The 12,101-nt window shown below is 26.6% G+C and overlaps 1 protein-coding gene across 1 annotated transcript in view; it reads left to right on the forward strand.

The window, feature by feature from the left end:
• Positions 1-1,530: 1,530 nt before the first annotated feature.
• Positions 1,531-12,101, forward strand: part of LOC129962666 (cell division cycle and apoptosis regulator protein 1-like) — a 42,318-nt gene continuing 31,747 nt past the window's right edge. The window contains exons 1-6 of the mRNA XM_056076559.1: positions 1,531-1,904; positions 4,218-4,330; positions 5,899-6,185; positions 6,277-6,309; positions 7,258-7,314; positions 10,844-11,166. Coding sequence (XP_055932534.1) covers positions 4,279-4,330; positions 5,899-6,185; positions 6,277-6,309; positions 7,258-7,314; positions 10,844-11,166 — 752 coding nt within the window. The 5' untranslated portion in view covers positions 1,531-1,904; positions 4,218-4,278. The remainder of the gene's footprint in view (positions 1,905-4,217; positions 4,331-5,898; positions 6,186-6,276; positions 6,310-7,257; positions 7,315-10,843; positions 11,167-12,101) is intronic.

Genomic DNA, 12,101 nt, shown 5'->3' on the forward strand with positions numbered 1-12,101 from the left:
TATTTTACCTTATTCCTAATACTAAAGCTTTGATTTGTATAAATTGAAGCGAAGCCCTGTTCATTAAAAAAAAATTTTGGAAAAATAATAATTTTTTCCTTTTCTACAATTAGTTCACTCTCCCTATATATATTTATATATCTTGTTCAAATTTTCAATCGTTAATAAAATATTTTTTATTCATCCACTCAAGTTCAAATACATTTTTTTAAAACTTGTAGTAGATGACACTTGATGCTAATATTGTATTTTCAAATATTAATTCATTAATTATTAAATTTAATTAATTTTTAATACTTTAAATAGAGTTTTAGCAGTTTGTAAAGAGAATCGAAATCAACAGGCAGTAGCTCAATCGGTAAAATGCAAGGATTTCATTATTTTTCACTTGAAGGTGAAGAACGCGAGTTCAATTCTTGCGAAAGTAGGAACTGATTTACAATTTTTTTATATTACTTGTTAAATATCTGATAAATTTAAAAGCTATTAATTTTGAGCTTACGTTATATAATTAATTCTGATAGCAAATCTTATTCGTGAAGTTAAATCGCTTCTTCTTTAACTTCGAATCGCATTCATAACTCGAAATTAAAAATAAAACAATTAATTAAATGAATAATCTCAAAAAAAAAGAAAGAAAGAAAGAAAGAAAGAATGTGGTATTCTTATGGAATATGCGGTATCCAGAAACTGACATACTTATCTCATGACATACTTCTCAAAAATGACATACTTTTCCCGCGTCCTGTCTTGCCAAGTGAATAAGACGTTTGTAGCGTTTCCAAAAATTTGGGATTCTAGCCTAAATACGAAACGGAAAAGTACCATATGTAGGTTACAAAGTAAGCAAACGAGGCGAGCGAGAAGAATATAATTTTTTTCATACTCTGATGGGTAAAATTTATAATATTGGGAACTAATTTGTTTTATATCGGGATATATTAGAACCTAACATAGACCAATATACCAAGCATTTTATATTTTAAAACTATTTCAATTTAAAAATTGTTGTAAGGTATTGTTTATCCAAATGTTACAATACTATACAACATAATGCGCTACGCAGGATATTCTAAAGATATTATTCCGTATTTTGTACTATTAGGTTAAAACTAATTTCAATTGAAATTCTAAATTTAAGTTTAAGTAAAGGTTGCCAATTTTAAATCTTTGGAACTATTGTGGAATACGTGGCTATTGAGAATGTAATGAATACATGAATGACGTTGATTTGTAATAAATTGTTGAAAATTATAATCTCCTTTACAATATAAAACCGGAAATCATACTACCTCACCGGAACTCCCACTGTTCCTGCCTGTATTATCTTCTAACAATCAATAAAAATATATGTTAAATTTTTCTACCAACCCCTGAAGAAAATGTAAAATAATTTACCTGGTATAAAACTGTAGATTAAGAATAGCAATTTTTTTTATATGATTTCGTGGCAATTTTAGAAAATTATTTTTGTCGTAAATGTTGTTTTCGTAAACATGAAAAAAAAAAAAAAAAAATGAGAAAAATCTTGCTAAGATGGCTACTGTTAGATGACGTTAGATCGTTTCTATGCACTGAAATTATATGGAATGATTTCAGTGTTTGATCCTTTTACAAAACATTCGATGTGAATTTTTAACTCGCAACTTGTTTTTTAAGTGTTTGAACTTGTCACTTATTTTTGTTAGTTTGTATGTAAAAAAAAAAATCGATGGACAATCTCTTATCATGTAACAATGTGACGTTAATCCTGAAGGATAGGAAACTTTATTATTGTTATAGGACTTGCTTCTGAATTTTCTTGTTGCAAATAAATAAAAATATTACTTGAAACATAAATAAACTTTTAGCAGAAATAATTTCGCCTGTTTCCTATTTTTCTCTTACAAAAAAGATTATTTTTGGTAGGTAGCGTTTGTTGATCTTTTTTAACAAGCATGCACAATATAATCTTTGTAATCAAGTTAACTGCTTATACATTGAAAGAAGGTCTCCCATTTTGAAATTCTAGTGACAAATAGTATGAAATGCATTATTTAGATAATGACAATTGAAAATTTTAATGTATGCGTGCTTACTGAAATTGTTTATGCTAAGGAATGAAACTCGTTTTAATATTTTCAGTGCAATGCCGATGATGACAACGTAAAATATGCATGCTATAATCTTTAAACATTGCTATTTTAATCTGATTAAGAATCTTATTACATTAGAACATTTTCCCTTTAAAGTAGTAAGATTTACATTTCCGGTCGTTATTTGTTTGTTTTTATTTAAAATGGATCTGATTATTAATAAGAAACTGAAATATTTAATATTTGTTTGTTTGAATATGAACATCAGTTGAAATTAATGCATTTTTTTTCAAGATTAGCTTGATTTTCTCATACTGAGTTTATTAATCCATAAATAAATTCCCCCATTCCTCTAAAAAAAAACCCCATAAAAGTAAATAAAATGATTTTTTTATACTTTACACATATTTAAATGTAAAATATATATAATCACTAAATGGTTGTTTAAATTACTAATATTTATAAATGACAACATATTAAAATGTGTAACATCATACTTAAATTTTTAAATTCTATATAACTAAATTTTGTTTGATAAAAATAGAATAATATATTATTAATTCAGTCACAATTTCCATAATTTCTTTTTCATATTTTGAGAGATGAATAAAAATGTATACATTTTTTTCTCCATCTTGGTATAAGTTGCAAATTTGAAAGTTATCATATTATATTTTCTTTAGTTTATCAATGGGCTTTATTCTAATTCGCATTTTACTTAGTTATATTAAACTTCTGAAAAAAAATTAAAATTTTGTTTATTCTGTATTTGGTTCCTTGCATTATTTTATGTGGTTATAAATGAAATAAGTTACACCATTATGTTTTAAAATCTTCTCAATATCAAGTTAGCTTTCTTAAACTGGAAAATAAAAACAGATGTCTTATTTTAGACCATTAAAAGAAAAGTAGTGTAAAAGAATGATTCAATGATTATTTGATGTAGTAATAACAAAATAAATTAGTACTATGACTAGTAGCTTGCATCAATTTGTTTAGGACAGAGGGGGAGGGACACTCTGCAAAAATGGCCATTTAAATTTTACTATGTTAAAAAAAAAGGCATCAAGCATTTTATGGTTGATTAAAAATTTAGGTTAATCAAAAATATTTTTGACAATTGACTAGCATGCAATTTATTTTACTTCATTCAATTTGCTCTGTGCTGTGTTTTTCATCATCATATGTCATTAAAATAATGATTTTATACTTTCAAAAAATAATTGGCAAAATTATAAGTTATTTTAAATGTATGTAGAAAAAACTGTAGGAATATAATGTTTTGAAAAGTTGACAAAAAAAAAAATGTTGCTTGTGTGCTGAAAAAAATATAAATTTTGGAAAAAAAAAAAAAGAACTTTTATTTTTGTAATAATTTAAGGAATTTTTTTGGCATTTTATTATATTTTGAAAATTTGATATCTATAAAAAGGTTGGGTAAAATGACTTTACCAATTTTCCTGTACTTTTTCATAAGAAATTTTAAAGTTTTATTTTATTTTTCAATAACATTAAATTTAGTGCTTTAAATAGTATATAAATGAAATTTACTGAAATACAAGCTTATAATTAAGACAGCTATTTCTAGGCTAAAAAATTAATTTGTATATATTTTGAAAGAAAATTAATCAAATTAGGAAGAGGCATATGAAACAATAATGTATGTGTATTAGATTGATGAGATGAGTATTTCGAGACAGGCTGTGTTAGAATCTGAATAGTTTGCTTAGAATGGTTACTGTATTTGTTTAAATAGTTAATTCTTTAATTGGAAGCTTAGCTATTATGAACACTATCATCAACCTTACAACAGATCATATTTTCTCAGATGATGAAGAAATTTCACTTTCAATAAAGCACAATATTTTTTTCTTAATTATGTTGAAGTAAAAAGAGTTTGTATTCGATTTTTTTTTTCCAATTATACCAAGAAATTTAATGAGCAATAGATCTCTATAGAGGGGAGAGGTCTGAATTTTCTAAAATATTTGTCATCATAACAGCGTCTCGAAACTTAGTATCCATGTTTTTTCCAAGCAAATAGTTAAACAATAGATTTCATTTTAAAGAATTATTATGATGAACTTGTTTAAATTATAAATTTTTATTAAGTAATGTTAATTATGGTTTTTTTTTCAACAGTGCTTTCACTATTCATCATTATTTTTAAAGATACTTTTGAATTTTCAAGTTGGAGAGCTTCATGATGTCCCAATTTGTTGCTACGAAAAACCCACCTTGGGTTAGAGCTACTGGTAATTATCCTTATTCATCAATATTTATTTAGCATTATACATTTTTCAGCAGCATTATTTAGTTTTCACTTTTAAAATAACTTTAGTTAGAGTAATAGATGATCAGAGTATAATATTTGAAAATCCATATCAATCTCATGTTTGAAATGTTTATTACTTACTTTAAACCGCTTAAATTTAAACAGTGATACCAATACTTGCAAGTTTTGAACTTTATTATTGTAAACTTATCAATAGCTTCTGTATTATATCTTTACAACAGTTATAAACTTATATAAAAGCTTTGTTTCACATGCACAGTCAAAAATTACATATTACAAATATTCATATTTCCTTTGCTCTGATTCAGTATGTTTATTTCCAAATTAAATTTTAATATAATGCAACGTGATTTTTAGTTAGATTTTAATAAAATGCCAAGCTGTGTTATTGTTTTTGGTTCTGTAAGTCTTTATAATTTGATTTGAAAATCTACATTTTATGTGCAAAAGAAAAAAAAATATATATAGGTTAAGAATTTTGTAATATTTTCCTGAATATAAATGTAATTGTATAATAATATATGTATACATTACACATAGCAAGCAAAACTATTGATGAAAATTGCAAATCCTTATCAGTTTTCAGAGAAACAGAGTGAAGATGATTTTTTTCCCCCACAATTTTTGGAAAATACCTTATATACCTTAAATGTTCTTATGTTAGAATCTTCACTGTAAAATTTAAACTAAAACATATTTTTTACCTGATCTGAGTATTCAACCTTATTGGAGAAATTTGGAAAAAATATGCAAATCTGAAAATGTTGTTTTACCAAAAAAAAAAAAAAAAAAAAAAAAATTAAATTTAAATAAAATTATGATAAGGTTTTATTGTCTGTTAGATTTTGATATTGATTTGTTCGAGAACTTTTTGGGAATTTACTGTCATTATTACAAAAATTTGTTACATGAATAAAAATATTACATTGGAGAGATATTTTGTTGTATGAAGTAATAAAAATAATGGTTTGCATGGTACCTTGTCTTGAATAAAAAACTTTAAAAAACCCTAAATTGATATTAAAAAATTTCATTAAAATTGCTCTGGTTGTTCTAAACAAACATATCTTAATACTCTAGAAATAAATATTATGACAAGAGGTTCATTGGAAAGGATTTAGTGAAAACCCCATTATATTTTTTATTTTACAGATTGAAATAGTGCAATCAAATTCTCCTCAAATAACTCATTTGTTATTTGTATTTCAGTTATTAATCTCTATCCTATAAAGAAAGAGGTAGTTTGAATTTAATTTACCACTACAGTAATTTTAAGCAATCAATGTAAACAAGTTTACCCCAACTTTTTGAAAGTGATACTAAATTAAATATATATATACATACATACATTGAGTTTTATGTATATAGATTTATGTATTCGATTAAAATTTGTTATTCTAGTATTTGAATATTTATAAAGAATATCACTATGTTAAAAAGATAACTTATTTTTATATTTAGTACTAAAAATTATAATGTATTTCCTTGCAAAAAAATATTTATTATATTCAAATACTTCAATTTTAGCTGCTGGTTTAGTTCAGCCTCCACCTGCTGGCTCTTCTATTATAACAGCACAGCAAATATCCCATGCTTCTGCCGCAGGAACTGGACTTGCAGGTGCAGGTTTAGGTCCTGGGGCTGGACTTGCACCTGCAACAGGTCTTGCTGGCACTGGACTTACTGCTGGTGGTGCTAATTCTTTGGCTACAGCCGCTGCTGTGGTTGCAGCTGCACAGAATCAGCAGGCCCAGCAGGCTCCAGCTGTTAGTGCGTCATATGGCACAGGTCTGGCCGCAATAACTTTAACACAGGTACTTATTTTAAATTATGTTAATTAATTAATTAATTTGTTTATTTTTTTATTCTTATGTTATAATAAATTTTTTAAATTTTTTTCTCCAGAGTGCTTTGCAGCAAGGAGCAATGCTTCAGCAAGTAAGTGAAGTCTCTTAATTAAAATTGAATCTTTTTTACAATGTGCTTTTTTAAAAATTTGTTAAAATTTTACTTTACAGCTTAATAACCAATTTCTTAAATACACTTTTATGTCAAAAGAAAAAAAACTGAGCTTCTTCTTGTTAATTGGACAATTACAATATCATAGCAGCTTGTATAGTCTGAAAGTAGTTGAACATGTACTTGTAGGTGTGTTTGTGAATGCCTACAATGAAATACAACAGGATTTTAGCCTGTTGTTCATTAATTCATTAATTTTCCCTAATTGTTAATTTTTATTTATACCATTTATAAAGTTATAGTTTAGGACAAATGAATATGCTTGTATGTACTTATGATGATAAGTATGTGATATATCATTTTTGGGTAAACACAGTAATAATATTCCTATTTCCAATATTACCATTAATTTTCATTCTCTTCCTCAAATAAATGAATGTTTGTCTATAATATCTTTAATTAGTAGATCTTGTTACTTCTGACCTTTAATGTCATCATAAATTCATTCCAATTTCTGAATAAATGTTATATATATTATATCTTTTTGATACTAAAGTTCTTTAGCCAATAATAAAATAAGGTTTTGATCATTTGTGTCCTCATAAATCTATCTAACTCTCAGAGTTTTGAGTAATATTTTGATACTTTCTGGTAAGTCATAAATCTTTTGCATGTATTCTCACTAAATACTGTTAGAATTTGTAAGCTTTCTCCCTTTCTATTTGTGTTCTTTAATAAATAATAAATTCCTAAGTATCCCTTTATGGTTTATTCATATTTTTGAAAATATTGGGAGATGTTTCATTTCCCTATTGTATCTAAATTTTCTTTTTATATAGTAGAAAATATATTTATTGAAAATTATAGAATTGTTTGTGCTATTTCATAAAAAAAAAAAAAACTTTGTGAATTGTTTCTTTATTTTAGCAAGGGATTGCCATTCCTGCTTCATTAGCTGCTACTACTCAAGTGGCAAATGTAAATGTAAGTTTTTTCTAATTGTTAGTCTAGAATTTAGCTATCTTTATTTTTGGTGCTTTGCAATTCCATCATTCCTCACCACTATTTTATATCTGAAAATCCATTCTTATACTCTGTGTCCATTTGTATTTTAGATCTGAAATTTTTTTAAAAAAATAGATTAGCTGTTGCTTACACCTTCAAAATATGTGTGAAATTATACCAAACTAGCCATTTTTGGTTACCAGCTGATTAATCCTCTTAAAATGGAGTATTATAATGCACTAAATTGATGGAATGAAACTGCTGATCATTTGAAATAAAGTTGTAGTTTATATTAGTTAAAATAAATTGAAACAATCTAAGGAAATGATTTCAAAATAAAGTTGCTGGACTGAGTTTAAAAATTTTCTTGAGTGTAAAAGAAAGCAATACATTTTAGAAAACAAAATAAGGCATTATTATTGTGAAACCAGATATATCTCCATATTACCATAAATAAAATTTTAATTTCTATTATATTTATGATTTTCTTTAAGTTTGAAAATTTTTAGAGCAATATTTAGTGTATATATACTCACAAATTATTGGATACAGGACTTTTCTGAATTCTTGCTAGTTTTTATTAAGAAGATGATAAAATGCAGCTGGTCAAGCATAAATCAACAGATAATATACACTTGGAATCCAAACTGTGACATGCAAGAGGAGCTTCCCATCATTTTGTACCTAATTATCTTGTGAACATGATAACTAAAATTATTTCAATTTAATTTGAACTGGACAGTAATATGTTTTAAAGAAGCACCACATGTGGTGGTGTGTGTTAATATCGTGGTGGTGGTGGGTTAAAGTTTTTTGTCTCTGTAACTCTCTTATTAAAGAATTATTTCTTTGTCTGCTTTTGCATTGAAAGTTTTTTAATACTCTCAATTATTTGAAAGATATAGGCTGAAAAGCGAATTTTAATATTTAAAGGAAAAAAAAATTTAAACCTCTGACATTTACAGTTGTAATTTTTATAAGGACTTTAATTTCGAGAATGAAAGAAAGAAGATTGCAGAAAATGCATTTAATGAGATCTTTTCATAAGATATGAAAAGTTTAAAAGCATTTTTAATTAGTCCATTTTTTAATTAACTTATTCAATATCATTTTTGAACCCTTAATTTTTAAGAAATTTCCTATTTAAAGAATTTTTACTGCAAATGTTGCTGGTTATGATGAGGTATTATTTGCCCAGTTTAAATTGTCATCCTGTTTTTAATAGTAAACAAGTTTGGTAGAAATGAAAATTTGAACTTATTACCATTTCTACCTTTCTTTGAGTTGAAAGTTTATCTATGAATTCATTCAGCCTAGACTTTTATCCCTATGACCCATACATAATTGTTATTTGCTGGCTCAAATTAAAAGTTAAAATTTACTCTTTAAAAGTACTCTCTAAAAATTTATTCTCTTCTAGTACTTCCAGGTTGAGTTTTGAGCATATATTGTTGATTTGTACTTGTCTATCTGCATTCTATCATTTTCTAATATAACAATCATTTTGAAACACTTTATAGATATATCTAGTTGGATATATGAAGCTTCACACTTAAATTTGTATAGAAGAGCTATTCACTGTTTACATTACATGAATGGGCGATGCTGTGAAGTGTATAAACATCAGCACCATGTATAATTCCAACAAACAATGCATAGTGATTATTTTTTAAAATTTATTGATGAGCTTGACTACATTTAGTTTTTTCTTATATTCCTTTTGAAACATAATTTCTTAATTGATTTGTTGTTCTAGCAGTTGAGCAGACCACATATGACTGTTTACATGCGACAGAACAAAAGAAAATCAAATTCTCTTTTTCTCTCTTATACTCTGTATAATCTAACTGAATTGCGACTTTGCAATAAGGGTTGAATTTTGTTCTGTTCTAGCAGCATTCATTGCTTAAAAAATTTGGCTAAATTTTCTAGAAAACTTAATATTATTAGAAATATATATATTTTAAAATGGTGGGAAAATATTTCTCGTGTGATAATTTTTTGAAAGTTATATTTGTATTAAATTGATTAAAAATACCAAGTTTGAGCTTAATTCATCTGTCTACTTAAATAATCTGCTATCTAAATTTTAATTAACATTTACAACATGAAAAATTATTATAATTTTTTCCCTTTTTGAAAAACTCATGTGGCAATTTTAAAAATGGATTGTAGACTTATATAAAAGGCATATGTACAGACACTGTTTTATGTGTGAATATAAGGAAACTTTTTTTAACTCTCTAAATGTTCAGTTATTCTTACCTAGTATCAAGGCCCTGTTAAATTAGCTCTTAAATAAATATTTCAATGCTTAATCAAATTTGAAATTTCATAAATTTTTTTTATCTGGAATTTTAAAAATATGCATATATAAATATGAATAATTGTCTTCTGAAATGAGTTAAGGGAATTGGAGGAAATTGGTTGTGCCATTTAGAGAGTCAAAATTTTCAAACTCTTTCAACTAGTATGATTTTCAAATTTTTGGTAATTGCAGTGACTAAAATTGATTCTTCTTCATGTGATATAAATTTAAAACCAGATAGTCATCATCATGCTACACTAATAAAGTGATTGCATTTCACATCATTCTATTTTTTCACCCATCCATTTCTGGTCTTTTATGAACACTCTATGCCAGTTTCGTTCCAGCCCCCTCAGTAAATGTTTTATTGGAGTGCATCATAAACTCTTCCTCCATGCATCCCAAATTACTCCCTCCCCACCCGTCTTCACAAAGTAGTGTGGAAGTTTTGAGAGGGCTGTGTGCCAGCTCAGGTGTCATCCTTGTCATCTGACCGCAGCTCAAAATTACGAGGTTCATCTTAAAATAGCCATAGTGTTGCTTTAAAAGATGGGATGTTAATATAACTAAACCAAACCAAACCCATATTCATCAAGTGCCCATTGCAGAAGGCATAATGAAAATTGAATATTCAAAATTTAGATGAGTTTGATATACTGCTTTCTAATCTTTGTCTTGATATATCACTGATTTTTTTTCATTGATAATTACCACAGTTCTATTTGAATGATGGAATAAATACCTAGTCTTTGAATATTATCAGTATTGTAAACTGCTAAAAATAATTCACATAAATTCAAGTTTGAAATTCATTATGCATTACATTATGGATGTTTGTAATACTTAGAACATTTTCTTTCTTTCCTTTTTTTACTGTTAAAATGATTATTTTTCTCTTACTTTAATTTTTGAGTATTTAGATTCTAGTTCTTGCATGGTACTTGAAGTTTTAGGTTTTATCTCTAATAGATTTGTTTAATTATGTTTTCTTTTTACATCAGCATCATTTGTGTTTTAATGTGATTAAAGTAAGTCTAATCATAATTTTATTAGACTTAGATATATTTATATATCCTTAATAGTTTAATGTCATGCATTTGTAATTTTACTTGAATGAGCCTTTGTAACAAATAAAATTCACATGTTATATGTTTTCGAGAAATTTTTTAATATACATCTCATTTTATTGTTAATTTTTAGAATGGAATGGTAGTAGAAATTGCTCGCCTACCACAACCTGGTGTTGCATTACCAACATCTCTTGCAACAACTCAGGTAGCTACTGTAAGTTATCCTGCTCCCAGACTCTTAGCCCAGACCACTCAATATCAAGGTCCTCAACCACATCCTCATCAAACAGCTGTTGTTCAGCAGGCAGCTGCAGCTGTAGTTCAGCAGCATCCTGCTCCACAACAACCCCAGCAACAAGCTCAGCAATATAAGCATAGGGTATTTACTGGCACTGTAACAAAATTACATGAAAATTTTGGGTTTGTGGATGAAGATGTTTTCTTCCAAATGAGGTAAGTAAAATTTTATTTATTTTTATTTGAATCAAATTGCTTTTAAGTCCATGCCTATGAGTTGCTTATTTCTTCTGAGAGAATAAGAAACTTTTAGTTTAAGTAATTAATACATTATATTTTGCCTCTAAATTTTATTGATATTTCACAAAATTTTATCTTTCCCAGGCATATATAATATAACTAAATCAATTTATCTGCATTCTTAAAGTCAAAACCTTTTTTGCCACTTAAACTTAAAAAAAGGCATTAATACTGGATTGTGCTGGGATTTTTAGTTTTTCTACGTTTATCAACATCTAATTTTTGTAACTGTAAGTAACTAGTGTTAAGCTGCAATTTCATATGAATTATGTGCGCTAAAAATAAATTTTTATTTAATTATATTTAAATATGCCCCCCCCCCCAATTTTCTCTTTGTTTTCTTTGTCATTAGGATGACTGGTTATTTGCCATAGTTTAATAAAGAACTTTTAAAATATCAATAATTTTGGCAGATTATAAAAAATAAGAAGGGGAAAAAAAATCAAAATCTGTGATATTTTGATTTCAAAATAGTTAATAGAGTTGTATGTCAATACAACTTTTGTAACTATTTATAACCTGCAATTATAATACATATTAATGAAAGAAAGATTCAGTTTAATCACAGAAATGAAATTAACTGTATTATAAGTAATATGCCAGGATAAATGGTTTAAGGTTATCAGAATTAACTAAAAAAGTTTTTTTTAAATTGTATATTACAATAACAGAAATGGATTCATCGATTGAATTGGTTTCAATTAACTTGATATAAACTGAAATTTATTTTCTTTTGTCATTTAAAAATATTTACAGCTGATGAAAGCAAAAGCAACCCATTCTTTAATTGACTATAATTGTTCAAATTAGTTCACTCACAGAGTATGGGAAAAATTCAAAATACTATGCGA

The sequence above is a fragment of the Argiope bruennichi genome, chromosome 3, assembly GCF_947563725.1.
Source record: "Argiope bruennichi chromosome 3, qqArgBrue1.1, whole genome shotgun sequence".
Classification (NCBI taxonomy): domain Eukaryota; kingdom Metazoa; phylum Arthropoda; class Arachnida; order Araneae; family Araneidae; genus Argiope; species Argiope bruennichi.